At 42.7% G+C, this 25,119-nt stretch overlaps 1 protein-coding gene across 4 annotated transcripts in view; it reads right to left on the bottom strand.

The window, feature by feature from the left end:
* The window catches only part of KIAA1958 (KIAA1958 ortholog), a 76,714-nt gene that overhangs the window by 7,247 nt on the left and 44,348 nt on the right, over positions 1-25,119 (bottom strand). For 2 of the 4 annotated variants that reach the window (XR_012649151.1, XR_012649150.1), the window contains exon 3: positions 13,903-15,465. Coding sequence is in view for 1 of the 4 variants with exons in the window: in XM_075021715.1 (XP_074877816.1) it covers positions 14,420-15,465 (1,046 nt within the window). In the remaining 3 variants the exon portion in view is untranslated. Of the gene's footprint in view, positions 1-1,346; positions 15,466-25,119 lie in introns of those variants that run through there. The other 2 variants (XR_012649149.1, XM_075021715.1) reach the window with 2 other exon arrangements.

Here is a 25,119-nt window from a genome sequence, read left to right as displayed (position 1 = left end):
GAAAAGTGAAAGCAGCTCAGTTACCAGAACTTTACCAATCTGCTTAGCTGAACCTGCATTAGCCACATTAACCATTAACCACCACCTGCAATACTCACTTTTAGACCAAAGGAAAGCACATTAACTTCAACCTCTGTGAAGACAGCTTAATACAGGCTATAGAGTTTAATCCAACAGGTTTACTGTGCATTTGCAAGAGACAGTGAAAGCACCCAGTAGCCCCTGGCCATCACCTGTCCACACCTCACTTCTCTGGCCCTTCATCCAAAGGCCTCCGTTTTTTATTTCCACTTGTCACTGGGACCACAGCAGGACCTTTGACACGATGCCTTTTATGTGCTGCTGTGCTGAGCAACAACACACTGTCCCAGTGCTAGCACCAAGCAGCAAGAAGGCGATTTACTTAGCAGAATCCACCAGGTGATGGAAATGCAGTTCCAGAACACCTGGTGAAAATCCTGTTCCTCTATCCTTAACCCATGGTGTCACTTAGCTCTTACTGTCCTGCACTGATGTCCTAACACCAACACAAACACGTTGCTGTTCCCTAGGTGGCAGTTCCCTGAGGGATTGCCGCCTTCTTTTTTCTCATGTTCCTTTGGCAGAACCTGAGACACTGTGATGTTCTCCAACACAGTTGTCATCCCATGAACAGCAGCTCGGTGGAATTTCGTTGGAGCTCTCAAGGGATTTTTCCATTTGGGATGTTTCTCTTTCACAATATAGGGGCTTTATTAGCTTTAGTTTTCTGGTCCTTTAATTTTAAAAACTATTGAGCAGAGAAAATTCAGACCTGACAAGCAACTGTCTTAAAAGATGCATATCCTTGGATGCACATTTAATTTTATTCTAGATGAACATTAAAACGAAACTATCAGAGAGCAGACCTTACTGCTGAAATTTCTAAGTGCAAAATAAGTAATTTCAAGCCAAACTGTGCCTTGGAATTGATGTAACCAGATGAAGTTCAGGAAAATGACTTTAATCCAAAAAGGCTCTCAGGATGTAGTCTTTCAGTCCTACTGAAGTGAGATTAAATGAGCACATGGTTCAAGTCAAGCTTGCTTTTAAGTACATTCCCGAGCAGGGAAGGACTTAAGCAACTGTTTAAATGTTTTCCTGAAACACAACCCCAGAAGTTAAAGAGGGTATGACAGCAACAATTTCTTGGTGAGCCTATTTGCACTCCGCTAATCGAAATGCATCACAGGTCCATGGGAACTTTCCAGTTATGCTGATATTCACACTTGAAAAGCAGGAGAGAGAACGCTGTGCTTTTTTTATACAATGATGTGCTTTGAAATGCCAAGTAAATTGTTTTCACTTGATTTAAGAAAGCAGTCAACTTTGCAGAAAACAGTTTATTAAACACATGAGACTTGGTTGCTACACCTAATTACAGACAAAATACTGTCAATAAAGCATGCACTTATCACAGACATCAATGACTATCTTGATTATTTTTTAAATGGTCTTTAATTCTGTAAGTTTAAGGCTGTACCAATACAAATTTTAAAAAATGAAAATAAAAAGTCACACTACAATAGTAGCAAACATTGTACGGACAGTGAAATCAATCTCTAACGCAGCAGAACCAGACTTCTTGAAGATTATCATAAGGGAATAAAATGGAGCTGAAGTGCAATAAAGATCAAAATATCTCTGGAATTTGCAGATCAGTAAAAGTAAATGTCATACTCCAATTAGCACACAACATTCTTTTCAAAAGCCTAATTATCGGACAAGTAAGCAAGGGATGAAACTCAGACACCATCAAAAAAAAAAAGACCTCTTGGTTTTACTTTCTTCTTATCGAGGGCACTTTTGTACTCAAACACTAAAAGAGCATTTTTCAAGGAGACATCTGACTGAAGTGTGGCAGACTGCAGTACAACATATGTTTGTTTACTCCATCCCAATTAAAGAAGAGTGAAGTGTCTTCTAGTAGGGACAAAAAAACCCCACAAACCAAACCACAAAAAAACCCCCCACAGTTCTCAACTGGCACAAGTGACAGACAACTTTGTTGACCATATCGGCCTTCACCTGTGAAAGGCCTTAACCTGTATGAGGTTTGCTTCTCAAAAACACGCTGCAGAAATAGCAATAGGGCATCCACACAGGTCAAAACTTATCCAGCTGATGAGTAAAAAGATTACGAGGCCTGGAAACCCAGCTGGGGATCTGGGGCTCAAAGTAGGTTATGAAATCTTTCCTCATTTGCAGCAGCGAAGCCTTTTTGCTCATTGTCAGGTTGCTGTGCAACTCCAGAAAGAAGGTAATTTGAGGACAATGGAGTTGAACAGGTAGCTCTGAAAAGGGACTGTAGTTGACAATTTTGCTCACGTTTTCAGAAAATAATCCAGTAATCTCTCCCCTCCCCTCAGATATTCTAGATTTGCAAAGCTTAATATATTAAAATGCATCAAAATATTACTTCTCCCTAATAAACTACTGTAGATATAATCTCCCAAATGCAGGGGCAAGAGATCTGTTTAAGAAGGTGTCCTGTGTACAGAAAACTGCATTTTGAGTGGAAAATACGTAGCACTGCTCACGCTAAGACCTCTGCCTCAAATAGCTGATTACAGCTGGTGCTTGCACAGGGGTCTAAAAAAAGCTTAAGTAAGTCCCCCAACTCCACTGGGGTTTGGGTGGATAATTCTCTCCTGGCTCCTTTCAGCAGCGCAGCCTAAGCCACAGGTTTTTTCTAAAAAAAAATAAAAAGCAAGCTTGTCCTCCAATATAATGCACTTCAGACAAAATGCAATTACAAGAGCAGTTACAGGACTGACATGTACACTGAAGCCATCACAGGAACTGGAAGGTGGTATCTAAATCAGCACACCATTAGTATCAGCCAGTTTGTCTTGAAAACAGTGAACCATGGTGAAAAACCAACAAATTCCACTTGAGATTTACAGGCCACAGGCAGCAGGCTAAATCCTAATGCTAGGTCTGCACCTGTAGAACCATAACTGCATTTCCAGCATGCAAAGTGCTAAATAAAGGATACTGGTTGCTTTCCTGATTCAGATCTAAGCTGGAGATAATGCAGATGTATCTAGCTTCACAATGGAAGAGAAGATAGGGGGAAAACAGCTGCTGTGCTGCAGGAATCTGATGCATTTTTTTGGCAACTTGGGCCAACACATAGAAGCAGCTAGGAAGACCAGTTGGTAAGACAATTACTGCAATTGGTGGGACCATGAAGACTCGGATCTAGCTATAAACAGAAATGCAGGAAGTAAAACCGTTTATCACTGCCTTGTATATTTAATATTAAGGCTGCATAAGCAGGAGTTCTGTGGAGTAAAAACTCTTCACTCATACTAGTGGAAGCATGTGTTCATGTGTAAATGGCTACTAGACAAGAAAAACAATGGAGAAACACATTGCAACTGGTCTCAGCTGGCTCCTGATCTGGCAGAAGGAGCCTGAAGAAGCCACCAATTTTTAAAGGACAATGAAGGGGCCTAACATTTCCTCCCAAGCCCTATTCCCTCCAAGAGATGGGAACTGAGGTGCTGCAAAAGGCTTCTAAGCATCCTAATCACTTGTGGAAGGTTTAGGTCTTCAGCTGGGGTTTTCAAATTCATCAATTTGTGGGGAACTGGCTTGCCACCTACTACATGGGATGATTTTCAGTGTGTTCTGGGCTGTTTCCTTTAATAATGCTTTTTGTAAATTGCCCAGATATCACAAAAAACAGAGGAGCTGCATTGAAAATTTTAGCATAAACTTTTTTGGAAGTATTTTACATCACAGGGGCTGTAAATTTTCTTGCTAGGGAACAGACATGGCTTTAGACCAGTAGGATGAATTCAATGCACTCCTATTTTCCCAATCACACAGTTTTTCTGGCAACTTGGTATTCGGATTTGAAAAGTCTTTTCAAGACGTGTAACAGGCTTTCATCTCTCAGTAGAGACGGAAACCGGATGGTTAGTCTTTTCTTTTTTCCATACAAAATACTATTTTAAAGACCAGCCTAGATACAGTTGACCATGCCTCCTGGCTGGGAAATGCACTAGACAGATTAACATCTTGCATTTCCCTCCTGCCTGTTTCTGTTGTATGATTACAGTATGGCATGATTTCAGCCTGTCCAAATCTTATCAAAATCAAAATGAATGTGTACACATGTGCATATTTGCTATATTGCCAGATTCTAAGCAGAGGGTGGAAAAGGAACTCAATGCAATGTCAGATTTTTGATAAACAAGGCTTGTCTGCCATGAAGGCAGTTGGAAAGAATGAGACCAAAAATCTTGGGCTTGAATTTCATCCAATTCTCATTTGGCAGCAATGTGCGGCTTCAGTGGAGGCGGAACCGGGACTGGAATCCACCACTTGACCAGGCTGACACTTGTTTACAAGAGCAGGCTCCCAACTGTTATGAGAGCTAACAGTTTCTTATGGTAATCAGAGGATTGCTTTCATTAAACGGCATTTTAGCATGCTCCACAATGACTTGAACAGGCTTGGCTAATCACTGGATCCATTACCAACAGGAACATTTGAGTACTACGCATTCCCTCATAACCCTCACATTCACAGTTGGCAGACTGCTGCTGCAGGAGGTATAGCTGGGGAAGATGGCTTCTTTTCAGCTCTATTAAAGGGTTTTATTCCCAAATGAAAATTAATGAGAAGACACTTTAAAGAGAGCGTTCAAGAATTTTTTTTCTTTTTACTTTTTTTTTTTAAGCTTCAAGCTGGTAAGTGATCATCTGTGCAGAACAAGATATTAGAAGTTTGGCACCTCCTGTCTACCACAACATATTGATTCCTTCTACAGAAGGCACTAAAACTGGCTTTAAACAGGAAATGAACAGCAGATGCAGAGTTTTATCATGACACACAAAAAAACCTGCTAACTGGCACAGCTTCGTAGTACATTTTTCAGTTACCTACAATGGCGGTGATTATAGCAGCAATGGTTAGCATTTTTACAAGTACCACATAAACGTACAAATGTCTAGAACATTTAGAAAACATGCAAAATTTCAACAGCAACATCACTGAATCACGCAATGCATAGAAATTATTATTATTATTATTATTATTATTATTTGGCAAGACAGTGAATCTTTCTCTTATAAAACAAAACAAAAGAATTAACAAAATCTACTTTTTTACAAACTGTTCTTAAAAAAGTTGAGTTGTCATTAAAGTCAGTGAGTGGAATTTAGCCTTAGAGAGAGGTTTAACTCTGAGAATGAACTGGTTGCTTAGGAGAATTCATATTGTTAGGTGCAAATTTGGTTATGTTTAAGCAAAATATGTTTTTCAATTGCTGTTTTGGAAGAAACAGTGCTAATCTTGTCAATTTACAAAATGGGAGAAAACAGATGCACATTAAAAGATTAGAAAGATTAAACATTGCATGGAGGGAAAGATAAAAGCCTTACTTTAGCTGTTTCTCCCTAGCACTGCTCACCATGAGACCAAGGGTTGTCATAGCAAAAATGCTTTTCAAAGGCAGAGTTAAAACCAGCAGATAATTAAAACAAATAGAAATGATTTTCTGATTCCAGTGTAAAACAAAATAGGATATTAAAGGATAAGGATTATGCTTGCCTTCTTCAGAAAAAGAGACAAAATCTTTCATTGTGTTTGCCAGGTATTCCCACTGCCTTTCCACTATCTTCATCACACTTACATATTCTGCCATTTCTTTTTCTTCCAATCTTGAATATATGGTCTACCCTGACAGGTCTCAAGATGACCCTGAGATAGACGGGTCACAGAGACAAAAACAAACACTGTCAACACAGCTATGGCCAAGTCATGTCCTTTCCTGCATACTCCAAACCCATTTGTCCCAGTGCAGCTAGTCATGTGCTTACAGCTAAGTGCAGTTAACAGCCCGGGCTGGGTGGAAGCAGGGGGCACAGGCACGCATTTCTCACAGTGGTCTGCAGAACTGGCACCAAATCCTCTCCAGCAGCACCACCCGGCTTGCTGGCACTGCCATTAACAGGAGCAAAACCAGGTTCTCAACATTTCTTCGCCTTACTGCTTTCAGACTCCATTAAGACCTTTCATGTCACATTTTGTCTGCACACCCCTGAATGCTCTGGGTATTTCTGCACCTACATTTCACATCCAGGTACCCAGCCTTCTGCAGAGGAACCCAGTCTTTCAAGCTGCTCACAGAGAAAGCTCCCACAGAAGGCAAAGCTTGCAAGATCTGAACTATAAGCACCATGCAGAAGACAAAGGGCTCCACAAAGTGATTTACGCTGCAGTCATCGTTCAGTGCACCTTCAGCCTCAGAGTCACTAGGAGATTTGCCATCCTACACAAAAGTTATCAAAATCAGTTTGAAGCCAGTTACTATTGCCTTGCCTTCTGTACCCATACTTTGCATCCACTGCTGAAGATACAGAGGCTTAAGTGTGCCTCCTACATTGGCTTCTTTTCAGGCTGGAAATTTGGCATATAGTAAGTGTATTAAATACATGATAGTAGAAGAGAAGGAAGAATTCTAGCAGGAGCAGTGTGAGGCAGGGGTCTTATGGCTACACATGATTTAGGCCAGCTGAGAACATGCTATAATGGTAAGAACAGTCTCGGCATGATTACAGCCTTCAGAAAGCAGATCAAATTCTAAGCGTGAGGAATGTTAAAGAGTCATCTTTGTTCACGAAAGTAACAGCTGAAGTGGCAAAGATAATATCTGTAAAATTAATTTTAAAAGTTTAGTTTTCTAGTGTAAGAAAAATACAGTATTTTTGTCCAAAACATTTTGCATTTTATTGATTCTTTTCCCCTCACTTGGCTGTTTCATTATTTTCTTGACACTTATGGACTGCATAAAACAGTAGTAACCAAAAAATGCAAAGGCAGATTCCTGAAGCGTTGTGAAAGAGCTGAACACCTCTTCTGATGCCCACCGAAACTCTATCCCACTGAATTTCAATGATAGCACCTACCTCACCAGTCTCTTAAACACTGTGAACGAAACCTCTATTAATTACAAAAGATCAAATTGAAATCTGAAAAGGTACTGATTTTTTCAGATACTAGTGACTAGTGACTGCTGTGTAATGAATGCTGAGCACAAGAATAAAAGATTAGGCAAAAGCATCCCAATCCCTTTGAAACAGTAAGTCCATTTCCAATGCACAGACAAGTCATTTAATGGCATTTGTACAATAAAACAAACAGAATTTTGTCTGCATTACCAACTAACATTAACCAATTCAGTGAGAAAACAGAGGAAATAAATTCCTTGCTTGAGACTGAGACTATGTAAAAACCCATCAGTTCATGTAACGAGCAAATTTCGTGCCAAACCGATTTTTTTCCCCCATCAGATTAGGAATTAAAGCTTTAGACATCACCACTGCTTTGAACATGTTCCAGTGAATGGCTAGTGTCAAACTTTCCAACAAGCTCACAGGTGTCTCTAAGCTGTGGGGCTTCTTAGCTTTCCAGCATTTCACCGCTGTAAATGCCTCTCTGCTGCTTTTGGGGAGCACTGAGGTGCTGGAGGACGACTTCAGCAGAGCATCACAGGGCCTCAGCCAGAGACGGTGCAGTGGGGAGGAGTGGGCTGGCACCTGGTTTGCACGAGTGGAGCTGGAAGCAGTGCAACCACACAATTTGCCGGGGGCTCAGAGAAACCCAACTTGTCCTCAGAAGGTCCACTCCATCGCCGGCTGAAATTATGCTGCTGTGAAAGAGGCGGAGCAGTGATGTCCCTGGTGGCCCTTAGCTTTCCAAAACCCTTGAGGAGATATGGGGCAGCCTCACGTGCCCGTCATATGCTGTCCATGGGGAAAGCACCATCATTCAGTTGTGCTTAGGGCCTTCCCCCTTCTTGGCTTGCAGACACGTGGGTGATAGGGGTGTCCTTGACAAGCTATCCCCGGGCTCTCAGTTTTTGGAGAGTGTTGCAGTGACTCCCATGCTGCCTATGCACAAAGCCAACAGATGTGCCAGGAGACACCAGCTGATGTGGTACTGTCCCTGGCCATGAAGGCACAGCTCAGCACATGAGGACCATCACCAGAAGGTATAGTTCAAGTTTTTTGGCTAGGAATATAGCCATACTTTATGCAGGACTGCCTTCTCTCCACACACCTCCTCAGCACTGAGAGTGCAGATTCAGCACACACATGAAAGCACAGAAAGAAAAGAAAATACATCCTCTCTCTTAAGAACAAGGTCAGCAAAGCAGCCATCTCTTCATACTGACATTTAGCAAAGAACACTTGTTAAGAAGTGCAGACCCACTTCCTGCCACATTTCATAGTGAACAGCTGAGTCCTTCTCTACCCTAACCCAGAGGCATGAATTGGCTCATTTCAGGCAAATCAAATGACATTTCTGTGTCCTGTAAGCTCTCCTCCTTCCCACATATTCACACTGCCTCTGGGAGTTCAGGGAGTCAGGGTGGTCCCGATGCCCTGTTGCCCAGACCACGAGGTGTTGAGGGCCAGTCATCTCAGTCCTATTTTAGGGATGTCAATGGAAGACCAACCAGCATACAGATGTAGGCCTGGTCCTCTACACAGCAGTGAATTTAATCTCATTTCATGATTTGAAAGCTCTCTCACAAAAAGCAGCAGAGAGAGGGAGAGCGCTTCCAGCATGAGAGATGCGAGCCTCCAGAGTGCTCACATGCAGTATCCCACAAACCCCGCGTACCTGACGCAAGGTGGTCCGCCCTGAGCATGTTATCCCCAAAGCACAAGGTCACTTGATAGGCAGGGAGGGAGCTCTCAGCCAAGAGCTGCCCTGCACAAAGCGCTCCCCTTGCCCCACGGTGTAGACGCCGGGAGAGGGGAATATTAGAGGATCAGGGATGGTGAGAGGAGCAGGGATGTCGGGGATGGGGAAGACCGGTCAGTCAATCACAGTCACTTGCAGCTTACTGTCAGAAGGAATGATCAGCCCATGCACCACATCTGCTAGTCAGGTCAGTCAATGCACTTACAGGATGTACTCAGACATGGTGACAAGAATGGTTGAATATGAGCTGGACAGGGAGGAAACCTAGTGCAAGAGGAATCTCAGTTTCTTTTAAGGCTGTTTCAGTCCTTAGGGCAGCCCAGGCTCTAGAGTGACACAACACCTGCTCTTCCTGATCCCCATCTTCCCACCCTGCATCGCTTGCTCAAGCAGCAGAACAAGATCCCATCACAAACATCTGAGACAAGCATGCGCAGCAGTACAACACGTTGCTCGCATCTCATTCTCTACACAGCTTTCTAAGAGGGCAACTATGCTGTAGACTGAATACCAGTGCACAGCAGCTTCTAAAAACAAAAACACAAAACAGCTCAAAAGTGTTGATGTTCTTCATGAAGGAGAATGTGCAACAGGGACACTGATTCCATTGTTAGATTGTCCTATATGTCAATAGTCTGGATGCTGCTATCATAGAATTATTGCACTATGCAAATGAACAAGGTATGTGCTGTTATTTTAGATATCCCTTGTAATTTAGTTTACAATTTAGTTTTACAACAGTATTTCATTCTCCTGCACTTAAAAATACATTTTGTTGCATAAACTTGTATTTGAAAACTAAACAGGCAGTTTACAACACCCAGATATCAAAGACTTCAGTTCCAACTACCTGCATGAATACATGTACATTGTGCAAACCCACAATATCATAAATACATGCATGAGTCGCTAATAGAACAGAGCTTAAGCCATCCAAGTGCTCACAGCTCTGCCCAGCTAAATGTGCAATCACGTGAACAGATCCAAGTGCATGTATTGTGCACAGCTGCATCCAGATCAGTCCAGTGACATCCATGTATAATCCCCATGTCTGACTCTTGGTTTGGTGTCATGAGAAGGCCACGTGGGAAAGCCTGCGCTAACATTGGTGCAGACTCCTTCGCACTGTGTGCAGGCCTGTGCTTTGGTACTCAGCCTTTTTCTTAAGTTCAAGGCCAAATTTTGCTCTTGGTAGCACAGAGCAAATCTCCTGCAAGCTGGTAGATGGTTCTGAAGGCAACCAATATGTCTGCAAATGATTCAGAAGGGTCTCAGTCTGCATTACGCTTTTCATGGGTTTCCAAGGCTGCAGTAGCTGAGCCATGCTAATGACTCTGTGATACTGGTAAGGGAACACCTTCCTCTGTCTCCCCTACTGGCTCTGCACCTCAATTTGTGAGCAGATTCAACTCAGTAATCTGGCAGAAAATTATCTGACTGCCCCCTTTTTTTGCTGCATTTTCTGCTGGGCTAGTGAGTTGAAAGGACTCACTGAAGAGGTCTGACATCAGATGAAAGAAAGGTGAGTGGCAGGAAAAAAGGAAGGGAAAAGGAAAAGAGAAAAGCAAGCCCCATTTTGGTGCCAGCTACCCCTATCTGCCTCCCATGGAAATCACAGCCTTACTGTGGGGCAAAAGCTCAACTTCTACACCGGAGTACAATGTAGTTGGGAGCACTGCAGTGCCTAACTGTAAGCCACTCCACCCAACCGCCAGTTTACAGGCCGTGCTGGACGGGAGCAGTACGGTGTTTTGCCAGCTGCCCTTTTGATTTCACGGTAAAAGGTACTCGGTATCAAGAGCCATGGCAGGAGACCCCAATCCTTTGCTTAGGCAGAGCGGAAGACTCGTAAGAGTTGGCAGTACTAGCCCCTGGCCATACTGCCATGTCTTTGCACTAGGGAAGCTGTACACCACCACAGTGAGCTTGCAACTTGCTGGTGGCGCAGGTATGACACCCTCAGTTGGAGTACTGGGAGACAATTACAAGCAATTGAGTTGTCACCTGTCAGCTAAGCCACAGTGACAGGGACATCTGCTCTCCCGCCAGCATGAGACAAAACCATGAGAGTGGTTTACATCAGAAGTCTTCCTCCCAGTTGGTCAACAACCCTCCCAGGGCCTTAATACAAATGGTAATTCATAAAGCTGTGGGCACTCAATTCCTTGCAACTGTCCACAAATGAAGACTGGGTAATACGTTGTGCTAAATGCCCTTCAAAGCTATTAAATTTATTTTTGGAGCATGATACTATTTGGGTATCATATTCTGGCCATATGTGTTTAACTGCTTCAACAAGTAGTCTATTTGGGGCTGCCCCGTCAGAATTTGCCAGGCAATCTGCCATCAGCACCAACTGGAAGCCGGAGTTACTAGAGATGTTGCAAAGCAGAACAAAACCACCCCTATAATATTGAGGCTATCACAGTAAGCACACATACTGCACAGCTTATCCCCCAGCCAGACATGCAAAAGTTGCTGATGTGCCCTCCTAAGCCAAAGGTATCAGAGACATTGCCTCACCCAGTGCATGGGGTGGACATGAGCACAAACCATCCTCACACTGTGGTAAACAATAACTGGGACAGTATGTGGAGCCAAGAAATCATGGGAAATGCTTTTTATTACCTCCCAGCTCAAAACCCAAGAGTGCCTGCCTTCTTTCTTCTGGGTCACTCTGAGCATTTTTGGCTCCTGCCAGTGGAGCCGACGTCTGTGCTGGGGCTGAACTGCAGCACTGATGTGAAGCAGCGCTTCAGAGACCTGCTTGCAGCATGGCACATCCGCAGCCAGTGATCTGCCTCCTTGGAGACAAGAATTGAGGAATTACCACACTAAAAAGCCCGCACAAAATAGCCCACTTTGAGGCAACATGCCTAAGGCATACCCACAGAAGATGTGAACCATTCCCAAGCTCTGAGCCTGATAATAGTGTCAGAAGCAATTTGGTTATAAGGTCTGGTTTCCTGCCATGTGGGGCTTGAGGAGGGACATGAGACAGCCACACCTTGTGGTGGCTTCTTTTCCCTACAAGATCAAGGCATCTCTTCCCAGCACAGAGGGGTGGTTGGCCAGGGGAGGAGAGGTGGGAAGCAGAGATCTGCTGCCCCACAAAGGCCAGCTGATATCCAGCCTCGTGTTGCAATACAGGAAAGGCAAGGTGGGGAAGTAGGTCAGATCCTGCAACAGCTACCACTGGGAAGTACTGAGATGAGTGCCAGTGGGGGTGAAACAGAGATCAAAGGCTTTCCTAGAGGTTGGCTCTGTGGTTGAGCTCTGCCCTGGCACCCCTAGGGGACTCCTTGGCATGGGACCCCCCACAGACCAGCACATACTAAGGGCAGCTGCGTTGAGTCCTCAGTGAGAAACAGCAAAGAAATCCCACAGAGAGCGGCACAGGCCTTGCAAAACTATTTTTAACTGTACCACATTAAAAGCACTGCCATGAAAAAGCAAGGCTATGCAAACAGCAATCAGATGGATGGCCTCATCTGGAAGCTGGGCAGCCGTCTTGCTGGCAGCACCCAAAGTCTTTTTGTGCTTCCCTCTCCTTCGCCTACAAGTCAGATTTGCCATGGCACTGAAAGTAATGGACACAGCTTGCACTCACTTCAGTAGTGTCATGATTTGGTCTCAAGCCCCAAAACCAAGTCACGAAAGCATAGCCCTGCAGTATGAATGACCGCCTGTGCTCACCAGCCCACTGCCTACCCTACAGCCCTGAGAGACAGCGGCCAGTAACTCAGAGGCTGTAGATTTGGTGGTTACACTGCCATGGCATGCAAGACCTTGGGACAGCTGGCACACAGGAAACCCTGATTTTGTACCAGCTTTGCTACATGCGGAGCACAAAGAGATCACAGCCAGGCTGTGTCACCTGCAGGAAGCTTTGTGGGAGGACAGATGTTTGTTACAGTGGAAATCTCTGCTCTGAGACCTTCCAGGGGTACATCTGCTACCTACCCAATCCCCAAAACAGACCTTCAATAAGGCTTAAGCGAGGTGCAGGCATTCTGCCACCTTCCTCGCACACAGGAACATTTTATCTTAGCAACAAAGAAAATGGGTTTGAAATGGTGCCAGGTGGGTTATTTTTATTTCTGTCTGCTACCTTTGTTTCACCCTTTCTTTGGAATTAGTGATGATTAAAGTCACTACACAGTTGCAGATCTAAAGAATATGAAGGATATGCAGGAATGTGAAGGAATAAAGACAAACAAGCATAAAAAACCACAACAATAAAAAAACTCAAAACAAAAAAGCCCCTCAGTAACAGTTTGATCCAACACCCATGGGAAGTCAGCTGAGGTTGACTCTTTCATTGACTTCAGTGGGCATTAGATCACCCCAGCAGACTCATCTAAAGCCTCATCACAGCCCTAGGACATACTAGTGGAACATAAACTAAGCTGAATTACTTGAGAAGTACCGTACATAATTTCAAAGGTCATGAAGTATAATCATTCACTGAAATACTGATTTTGTTAGTGTTTTCTCCATACTTAGAGAAGAAGAACAATTATGTTGCAAAGTCAAATGTTGGAACAGTAGCATTCATTATTTCAAGGCTTTAAGGACCAAATTCTGCCTTCAGATTCACATGCACATTTCCCACTGTCTGCAATGGAAAAAGATTATGTGTAGCTGACTTAAATTTGTTTTCCAGCACTTAAAACTATCCAGCTTTTTCATTTTCTGTAGTAAATATGAAATTATCATTACACTCTCTATGCTATTTTTTTGTGGATTTCAAATGATGGCTTAAGACATATTTGATTCATTTTTTTCTGTACAGTTTGGAATAAGATTGTGGATTTTTCTGCACTGTTGCATTCCCCAGAAAACTGAAAGAGTGGCTCTAAGTCAGTAGATTTTACATTAAATATACACAGTGACAAAACACCAACAACCCGTGCTTAAACAGTTAAAATTATGTGTATGACAGTGGTTTTGCCATTATACTTTTGCATATTGTTGAAAACAATACTTTTTAGTCTAAAGACCAGCAACATTTTGATCACAGAAAATCAACAAAAACAAAAGTTAAAAATAGCCTTTAGCTGACTTCACGATTTTTTTCCCATCTAGCATAAATAAGCCTCAGGAAACAAAATAAAAAACAGACGAAAAATGTTGCAAATGGTTTCATGAACTTACATTGATGTATCTCTTATTTCTTGGTCTTCCTGATCAAGAATAAGCCAGCAGGTAAGAAGCAGCAGCCAGTGATAAGTTTGTCTCCTCCACTCTGGGAGGTCATGTTAAAATAAGAAGTTAAAAAAATGCTTTAAAATAGAATTGCTACGTAAGCCTCCCTGGGGATTTACACTCACTGATGTGTGCATGTTAAAAATGGTATTTCCAGTCTATCTTGTGTTGCCTGAGAACCATTTTTGTCTTTTTAAAATCTGCATTTATATTATAACCCATAAGTACCTTTCATTTTTGTATTAACACTATAAATACTATGTTAGTAATACTAAACTATTTCTATTGACTTATTTGTAAAAAGAAAAATATATTATATATTTATATATTTTTATAAAGTGAATTAACACTGGAGAGAGGGCTATGGGGGAATAGTGTACAATCACAGTTGATGTGTATTGTTGGGCACAAATTCAATGCTGAAACAAAAATGAAAAGAAGAAAGTGTTCGGGTGATACCCCTCTTTCAAGCCGTGTCAGAAGAAGAGTCATAGGATGCTGACACTATGAAGTTGCCAGTATTGGAGTGGCTTGCCATGGACTGGGCAGCTTGCTGGCTCAAGTTATTGCAGATCAGCACCAGCTGGTTGCTCTGTGCTTCTGAGAGGGTGCTACAGCTCTGGTAGACACTGAAGTTGGTCTTCCGGCCGGGGATGTTGCCTTTCTCGCACATTGTCTTTACCATCTTGGCAAGCTTGTTTTTCCCCAGGGCTTGGCAATTGTACCAGTGAAGCGCGGCCAAGTTGACAACAGGTTTGATGGACAGGTAGAAAGGTGCGTCCTCATAGCGCATGGCTGGAGGCCGCCTCTGGGCGTACTCCTTGTAGTCTTGCACGGGGCAGGTCTGTGGGGAATGCTGGGTGGCATACACCCGGGAGTCCGTCCCACCTCTCTTGCTCTTGGCATTGACGTCTCCGTTGTCTGGCCCCATCCACTCCAGGTACTCCAACCCGGTCTCTGTCACCCGCAGCCGGATGTCTCCCCACTTGAGGGTGGACCCATGGAAACCCGTGCAGTGTCCAAATGCCTTAGTGTTGTTCAGCCAGACAAGATTCAGCAGCCCTTCGGGATTGTACCGGCTCAACAAGCCTCTTTTGCGCAGGATAAGCTCATCAGCAAAGGTGAGCTTCATGGATTTGTGTGGCTTGTTTCCTTTTCCCTTACACCTCAGCTCTATCTGCTTTTGCTTTAGAGCTTCCTGGGACCTCTTGAACTCCTTATCCCTCGTAATACTGTACCCATACCTGTGCTCTTTGAGATACCGCTCCAGCCCACACTGATAGTTGGCCAGACTATTTGGCTCGTATTCAGACCCATCCTTTTGTCTGGCATCCACAAAGAAGGAAGCAAGGTAGGCATCAAGCTCTTTGCAGGGGATGACGTAGATCTCCCGGGTCTCAGAGGGGTATTTGGAGATGAGGAACTCTCGGAAATTGCGGAGAGCCGTCTGCGTGCTGCGAATGGTCTTCTCATTCTGTTCTCTGCTGAGCTCTGCCGCTCTCTCATCCTGGTCTGGAAGGAGGAGAAGGGGAAAGACAAAAGAAAGCAGAAGCAGTGAGTTTGTGCGATGTGCTTTTCCCCAAAACAAATTCACTTAAGAAGCAAAAAAAAGGAAAAAAAAATAAAATTAATTTCACAAAGAGCACTGGAAAACATCATTACATACCTGTCACAAGTCTGAAAAGCCAACTTCAGTTTCACAAATTATGTACTAGAGTATGGCACAAAACCAAAGTGAGCTCCTCATGACACTGGGGCACAGTTTTGTGCATGGAGATTTGTGGAAAACAGTGGGATTAGAAGCAATCTGCTTTTTAGAACAAATGCAAGGTAGAAGGTTTTTCCGTGGATCCCAATGCTGTGTGCAGGGCCCAATCCAAGTAATAACCCCATTCTGAATTACTTCATTTGTGAAACCAGAGGTTGTACTGGTTCCATTTTTTTCTACAAAAAATAACTAAAGCATCGTATTTTCGACAGTAAAAATTATCTTTAATCAGACACATTTTTAAAGAGCTAAATAAATATAGACAGAAATGTACAGTATAAAATAATGCAGCATCCTAACAAAGGAGTTGGCACGTAAAACTACTACAGAGCAATGTGTAATTTACAAATGTACAAGAATTAAAAAAAATAGTTAATATGTCAACATCAGAAGATATGGAAGAAAAACATGATTATACAGTCTCTCTACATAATCAAGCTGTACCTTGACAGTGAAGGTACAGTTGTGACCATTTCTTTTCATTCTGCAGAAAAATCAAATTCTGGAAACTTTATATTGCTCTGTAAGGCTATACTCAAAGGTCCTTACAATCAGTGACATATTAAACCACCATATTCAGATGCTACTGCTACAATGGTTGTTACTGACGGCTGATTTCTGGGCTGATCATAAGATAAGCATAAAAAGGAAATGCTTTTTATATGTAAGTGATGTGTGTACTTAAGGACTGTTTTCTTGGCATATGCAAACTATCCACCTGTACAAGGATGCAGCTTACAACCACGTAGGTGGAACTGTCATTATGAATGTGACAAACCTTAATGGTTTCAGAAAATGAACAGCAAATGCAAAGAAGGAAAAATTCAATGATTTCACTATTCTCTGTAATTGTCAACAGAACATTCTTTTTTTCTCTCTTCCACTTAATACACAGAAGAGGGGAAAAAAGCAAGTTCTTTTTTGTTCTGTGTCATTGCAAACCCCATACATTTTGGTGTCCTTTCAGCAGTGCCATAGTAACATTCACCAGGTGTTTCCCATCCAACATACACACCACAAAGTGGTAGCAGACCAGGTGAAGTTCCCACTGCCTCTCTGTCATTCAGGCCAAACTCATGTCAGACTATGTGGCACACCCATGTTTTGCAGCAGTGCTCATATGCTTGCCCCTCATGCCCACTCTGCCCTGCAAGCCTGTTAACAGGGGAGGCAGCTAGGTAAGGAAGGTAGCCCTATCTCCTTCCTTCACTCACCTGCAATGTTTCATGCACTGCAGAAACATCAGTGCACAGCTGGGCAGCTTCCCCTTCCACCCATCTACAGAGTGACTCTAAAGAGAGTTCATCCCATCACGTCCATACCACAGCTGCAGACAGACGCATGGAGAGTGACTTCCCCAGGACTTGCCAGCAGGCCAGAAACAGAGCTGAGTTTATATCCCCCAGGACCAGGTCCTGTGTCTTCACTGCAAGGCATCCTCCACATCCATAGCACTCAGTGAAACCTGTTGAGAGGGGTCCTCAAACCCTCTGCAAAGCACAGAGAAGCAAGGGTCTACAGCTGAAGCCTTTGGAGGCTTCTGCAGCCAAAAAAAATGCTGCCACAGAGCACTGAGGTTTGCTCAAACTGTGCTTAAGGGGAAAAAGAAAAGGTCACCAGCCTGTTTCAGAAACTGGTTTTAATATTGATGTCAGCATCAAAGAGCTCCTAGCAGCCTGCCATGAAGTCTCATGCTTTAGACAATGTATAGGATAGATCCTTTTATTATGGCTAGATGCAGGCTGGAAGTAAAGAGACAACGCTGTTTGAATCTCCAAAACAAACATTTACTCTGGTACCTTGTTCACTGCACCCACCACCACTTATTATAGTACTGTGTAAGCAATCAGTGCTTTGACTGACAGCCCACATTTTAAGTACTGTTTCAATATAAACAGCACATATAATGGCTCGGTTTTATACATGTCATCAATCACTACTTAGAGGATAGCCTGTCACAACACAGCAGTGACACCCAGTCAGTCATTTATGTTATGGCATCTTTCCTTAATCTGCAAAGGAAACCGCCGTATCTGCAGCTAACAGTTATAAAAGCCACGCTGAATTAAAGATCCCCTGAAGTTGCATGAGCAGAACAGTACCCTAGAAACACTGCATTCCTGCAGTGCTGTGGTGTGTTACTCCACAAGGCAGGTGGGAAATGTTAAAGATAAAGGGTCAACTTCTCATCCAGCCACATCAGGAGAGTCAGTTTTGACTGTGAGTCCAGCCTGCAGTGGTAGTGGATTATTCTCTTCCTATGAGACCACTCAAGTGTCAGAGATATCTCACAGCATGGGACGAATGCAGGGAGGCAGTGAGACCCAAAGGACAGAGTCTGAGACAGCCAAAGTCATCAGCTGTCAGCTGAACCCCTGTCATGATCTGCATATGTTCTTCATCCACAGCAAAAGCAGGCAACGCAGCGAAGCCTAACTTAACTAAGACAGCTCTTCACAGCCTAGGATAGCTGAGGAAGGAGACATAATTCTTCACATCATTAAAGTCTTAGTTCTTCATTTAACTGAGGAGATTTCATAGTGCTGAAAGAAACCACATAATCCATCTCCAACTACAATGGAGACATAAATTGTATTGAGGCATGCTTTTAATATTGCTAAACTTTATGTTTTCTACTGATTTCATAATCTTATTCTCTATTATGGTGGTGGTTGACCCTGGTCAGCACCTAAGCACCTCACAGCCACTTGCTCACTCCCTACCCAGCGGGACAGGGAAGAGAATAAGAAGAGCAAAAGTGAGAAAACCCAAGAGTCGAAATAAAGACAGTTTAATAACTGAAGGAAAGAGGAAAAAGAAACTCAACCAACAAGTGATGCAAAGGCAATCACTCACCACCTCCCACAAGCTGACCAATGCCTAGGCAGTCTCTGAGCAACCACCTCCCCCCAAAAGCCTCTCCCTTCCATTTTTATTGCTGAGCATGATGTTGTAGGGCAGCGAATATCCCCTTGGTTAGTCTGGGTTGGCTGTCCCTGTTGTGTTCCCTCCCAGCCTCTTTTCTACCCTAGACCTAGCTGCTGGGGAGACAGAGTGGGAAAAAGAAAAAGCCTTGACACTATGCAAGTCTGGGTCATCAACAGCCAAAATACCAGTGTGTCACTAACACTGTTTCAGTCAAAAACCTGAAACACAGCAAGGTATGGGTGGCTATGAAGAAAGTTAACACCATCCCAGCCAAACCCAGTACAATTATGCCATTTGGATCACTAATGAAACAGTCCCCAAAACCAGGCACACCTTGCATCCTTTCTGTACAACCTTTGACAGGACAAGGAGACCACAAAAATTATTCTCTGGGTGCAGACTGCAAATGACCCTTGTAAAATACTTACAACAAAATCATCTACTCTACGCATCTCTACTTTGCCTACAGGAAATAAGCAGAAACAGAATCAAAGACCTTACCACAGTCTGGATATTAGGCACTGATTGCTTCTGCTCTGGCCACAAGGCCTTGCAACTTTGTCAGGGAAGATTAGGCTGGTGTAACGTCATTTTGTTCCTTACAAATCCACCCAGACCAACAGACAAAGAAAGGCTACATAAAAGTAATTCAATCTTTTAAAACTCAAGACTAAAAGGCATCTCAAGTGTCATCACAGTGAATTTTTGAAAATGTGTATTTTATGGTAAAGATCTGACAAGCTTGGAGAACTGCTGAGGTACAAGACTTCATCTCTGGGTCTGGGTATTGAAAGTGAATGTTCTTGTCCTAAAACAGTAGTGTTCCTGATGTAACAGTTCTCAGATGCTTGCTTGGTCTCACTTTGCTGCATCTTGTTGAGTAGAGACCAACAGCTCTTTTGGCCAGGGCCTACTTTTTTTTGTTTTTTTTAATTTTTCTATGGTCCTGCTGAAAACTACTGAAAACACAGGTAGGGATCTACATTAGCTACTTGACTATTGCAAACATAAACCTATTTGCTCATGGGCCTCCACTCCTCACAGTACCATCAACTCTTCAGTGTGCATGGGTTCCAAAATTGGCTAAAAGTACAGAAAAAAATCACAAAGTGCTCCTCAATACAAGAGAACACCTCTGTATCAGGAAGGCTCTGAGCTGCAAATTTGTGGAGGATAGGAAAGTGGGGAGGTGTCATATATGTTTGCACTTTTCTTACAGTCTTCTGTAGGTGTCTGTTGTTAGGCTCTAGGAAGACAGATACTCTCATGATATGGTCTCATTTGTCTTGGCTACTAAAATGGTCTGTACCAACCAACCAAGAATTATTGTCATCATTGATCTAATAAGCCAAGCTATCCTTAATGCCTTTTTCTTCTCATTAACACAACCTTTAGAGTTGGTAGTGCTGTTACCCATGTTTTACAGACTAGGAGCAGAAACATAAAAAATAAATTGACCTGGAGATGCATTTTCTAACATCCTGCCCCCTCAGCTGCATCAGTGCACAAAGGACCTGGTTGGAGCTCTCGTGTTTCCCATCTGGTCCCACATTGGAGTTGCATTTCCAAGAAAACCAGAACATGCCCCAAAAAGTCAGTAAAACCCACCCTACTGTAGGATCTGGGGTAAACTCCCAACTAAGAGTTTGAAAAAGTGCCAGGTAGTTTAGATGTCCCAGTTTAAATGTAGCCAAAGAGATAAAGTGACCTGGAAGAGATTAAACAGACAACCTAGTGGGAGCTGACTGTTCCTGGCTAGCCTGCAGCCATGAGATGATCCCTCCCACAGAGCAACAGCTGTCCTCTGATCTTCTCATAATCTGATCTTAACACAGCCAAGACTTAACATTATCGGTGGAGTTATCAAACTCAGGGTTGTTTTTATTTCAGCTCACACACATACACACACTCAGACTCCCTGAAAAGGACATAACCTCTGTAATTATATATGGTGGGGGTAAAGGCACTTGCTTTCACAACAGACAGATGCAGATTATTAATGTTCAGAGAGGATTTGTAACATTAGTGGGCGTCATGAACCTGAGCTATTATTGCAAAGTCTTAAACTCTGCTTTAAGTAGGCAGTGAGATCTCTGAAGAAGTACATTAAAAGTAAGGTGGGTTTTTTGGTGGTAGTCACATCACCAACCAATGTCTTCTCTGCCCAGTTTGTATTCTGACTGGGAAAATGGTTCTGCAGCAGACCTGCATCCACCAAAAAGCTTTCCTTCGGGTGAAAAAGCCTAGTTAGCTGCACACAAGGTCCCATGTATCTCCATGCTGGAGCTAAGTGCTCTCTCTCCACTCCCCAGCACTTCGCAGGTTGGCTCTTGTCCCTGCTCTGCAATTATTGAAAAGCAGTGATATCCAATTTATGGGCCACAGCCATACACAGCCCACTAAAACAGTTAATGTAAACCACAGCCTGCCCTTATCTTTCTTTCTTCCTGTCCCGTCCTGTTTCAAGAAGGTATATGCAGGCAAACAACATTCTCAAGTCAACAACCGCGCTGGGCAGAGGTCATGTGTTGCGCAAGGGAGGTATGGTCAAGTCATGGTGGGGAAAGGCCAGGGGACCCTCTGACAAACATGCCCTCCTGGAAGCAGTGCTACAGCTCCCCTATCAGGAGTGGCTGAATGCCACTGTTGTACCACAGCATCCCTGAATATCAGTCCTCTTTCTGCATGCAAAACTCAGAAAGCTGACAGCTCGTTTTCACTGTATCACAGGAATAACCAAGTGAAAGCCATTCTCCCATCTCACCACTGAAGAGCAAGGGTGAGGGTAAGAGCAGGAGGTCTCCCTGGCAGAAAAGCCTCTGAGCATTCACAGAAACACTCTGAGATTAAGAGACAGGGAGAGCTAAACACTGGGAGAAAGGTATTTTTGGCACTCTTACTGTCTGCTACAGACTAACTTCCTTGGGGCAACTCCTACACACACGCAGTAGTCAAAGACTTAAGTCAAAAATAAGTATGTTTTAATGTAAGTATTTCATATCCAACAATAACCATTTCTTTAGGAAGTCCTAAGGCCAAATAAAGTGTGCTTCCTGTGCCATAATAATTGTACTTACTTAAGCTTAGGCTTGGTGAGTCAGAGTCAAAAGAGGGGGGAAAACCCTGTGACTGCCTGGAGACTTTCATCAGGTTCTGACGTCTAACAGCTTCAGCTCTGCAGGATCAAAGGATCAACTTGTTAGCTGCAGATTACTGAAGTAGAAGAAAGTGCTCCTGCACTTTTTCTTGAATTTCTGCCCTACCCATCTGATACTGCTATTAAGTTCTGTTTAATAGTTAAAGTTCCGTACTTCCACTACATTAAGTCAAACTCTGTGTAGTTTAACATTTTCAGAAAAGGCTTTCATTAGCATGTAAAATCTGTAGTATGATAGAAATTTATTAATTAAAATCCATTTATGAAAGATGTTATGTTTTCTGGCAAAAACAAATTATGCTTCTATTCAGTTAACCTCCTCCAACAAAATTATCATTGAAATATTTTATGATTCTAAAATTAAAAAGCTTTGGATTCTGTCAAAGAAAAAAGGACATAGATCACAAGCAAGTGAGCATGGAAATATTTTTACATTGATATCTCCATGAAGTAAGAGTTACTAAAAAAAACTTTAGTTATCTGTACATTTTTTGCAGAATGGTACAGAATGGTCTGACAAACGGATGCTTGCTCAGACACTAGTGCTGGTTTTCAGTTTGTGTTCAGTTCACTTTCACTACTTTCTCACCACAACAGCCTGAAAAGATATGAGGTGCAATTTGGCTACTGGCAAAGTCAACAATAAAGTTCACATCAATATTAAAGGGACTACTGCATGATCCTCAGATGACAGAAAATTTGTAGCCATGACAAGGGATTAAGAATTTATGTCCTCCTATGACTGACTGGATCAACCTTTTATGCAGTGGGTACTAGCAATCACTAATGAGCAGCACAAAACAGCAGTGCTTTATGGACTTCGGTTTGTACAAGACTCCCTTCCTTCTCCACCTGACTGTACGCAACATCTGAGCTATTTCAACACAAAGGTTCTAAAAATGCACTTTCTAAATAAAAAATGCTTTCATTTGTTCAAAATATGATCTCCAGTTCATCTAGTTGTCTGGTTTTGGTTTTGTCAGGGCTGGTGGAAAACAGGAGTGTTGCGTGCTAGTATTACCTCACATTTCACTTCTGCCACTGAGCACTTACAGTAGCGTTTCTTGGGTATGAGACTGTACAGTTTCCTATCTTCTTTTGAAGCTGTTCTGTGATGCACTGGTATGAAGTGCTGCAATGCAAAATGGGATGCATTCCCCCTGTACCCTGACGGTGGGGCTACTCAGTACATATCTACTCAGATCTCACCTCCATTTGGCAGGAACAAATACACCAACTCCAGCTCTCCCAGGCTTGCCCAACACTGCAGCACTTCACAGCAGAACAATACAGCTGCTACCTGGGGCACAGCATGGAGAAAAGCAGAAGTTATTTTGCAAGAGCCCTGGAGAAACCCATATATATATATATATGGTACTTAGGTGGTGTCCAGGCAAAATGTACTCAGCTCACAGCTGGACTGGAGTCTGCCATTTTAGCTGCCCTGTTCCAGGTCAGTCACCTGGATTATAAAACCAAGCCTGGAACCAGCTCCAGGTCTTATTTCCATATTAGCTATTACCTTTACAGGAGGTTTATAAAAACAAATTCTCTGGACCCTGATGTAATTGACTGAGGTTGAGTGACCCAACTCTTCATAGAGGTGGAGGATATAAAAGCCATGCTTGGAGTTTTCTATACTGCAAACCTAAAAATGTTAGAAAACTTTTCAAAAATGTGAACCCCCTTTCCTTTCAAAATAACTGACTAAACTTTCTTCAACTGTTTTCACTTCTAACACACAATTGCTCCTCTTGCAGAGCTCAGGTTAAAAAAATCAAGGAGATTGGTGAAATTCGAGTGCTGCTGGAGTTGCTAAGTAGCAAAACACTACCTAGAATGTGAAGCAAATGTCAGCTTTATCTTGAGCATGCATTTTTGCATTCAGCCATATAATCTTCTAACAATTTCTCACCAATTTACGGCTAACTCCACTTACAAAACTCAAAGTACTAATTTCAGTTTAAGGCTAAAGATAAGAGACACTTTTTGCTAATTATTTTCTTCAGGTTAAATATTTAACTCTGGAAAACAGAATTCTTTTTTACCCAGGACTTTTTAGCAACACAGTGAAATGTTGCCTTTTCAGAGCATATTATTTACTTCATGATCTGTGGCAGAGGGAATTAAAGGAGTATGTCAGTGATTGTCTAACCTACCCTGCAAACTGGAAGCTGGATGATGCACAGCAGAAGCAATGCACTCATTTTGCAAGTGGATTTGGCGGGCCTGGCACCAGTCCAGAAAGTGTTGCACACACACCTCAGATGAATGTCTGTTTTTCTCACAAATAAGTTTCCAATTCAACAAAGCATATTTTAAATGCATTCTGGATTGGGGACCCTGTATTTAAGTTCATGCTTATGTAGAAATGTAGAAATCAACTGGACTAAGCCACTATATGTTTAGAAGGTGGAAGGGAGGCACAACTGAATAACATTTATAATAAGATGACTCAATTTGAAAGTTGCTAAGAGAAAAAACAAGAAGAAAAAATCAAAATGAGGAGAGAAAAAAATGTAAAGATCTAAGAAACACCTCCCTTGTTGAATTAAGCTTATCATTCAAAAATTAATGAAGCATTGGGGGAAAAATACAAATTCTCACAGCAAAATCCCATTTCTTACATAAGAAAACCAAGAAGCTACATTTGCCATAAGGTTTCTACCTTTACATGCTCATACACAGAAAGCCAGACTTACATGTGTAAACAGATCTCGCAAGCACCGATTGCTCTGCCAGCGATTTAACCAGTGGGCTGGTTTGCACAAAATCACAGGTACAAATTTATACAGCATTTTGGAAAATTTGGCGCAGTGGAACTTTACGCCTGTCTGCAGTTGCAAGCCCTGTGGAAGAACAATCAAAAATGGGACAACAAACATGTATCCCGTTACAGTTTAGTCTTCTCTTTACATGCCGCTCCACATCACCAGAGGCTTAGTGTATTCTCAGCTACAGCCTACCACCAGTTTTAATGTCATTGCATTTAAGAGCTAACTTCAATAAGCACAACTGAGAAAGCAATGTAAGAGGTCTCAAAGGGATGAGCCAGGACTATGAAGTTTGCCTGCTTTTGATTCACTCCAGACAGCAACCAAGAAGCAGCGTTGGGAAATACGGGAGGGAAATAAAGACGAGGGGGAGAGAAGGGAGAATGAGAACAAAGGGATGTGAAAAAAAGAACACCACTGAAGAAAGAGATTAAAAACAGATGAGGATCCTCATAATCTGAAATCTAATTTATATCACTGTTTCAGAATGAGGCAGTCTAACTGGGGCAACAAGCAGTGAAACAAAGAAAAGGAGTATG

This window comes from Buteo buteo, chromosome Z (assembly GCF_964188355.1).
Source record: "Buteo buteo chromosome Z, bButBut1.hap1.1, whole genome shotgun sequence".
Lineage (NCBI taxonomy): Eukaryota > Metazoa > Chordata > Aves > Accipitriformes > Accipitridae > Buteo > Buteo buteo.
The sequence above is the reverse complement of the archived record's forward strand: the minus strand, read 5'-3'. Positions and strand labels throughout refer to the sequence as shown.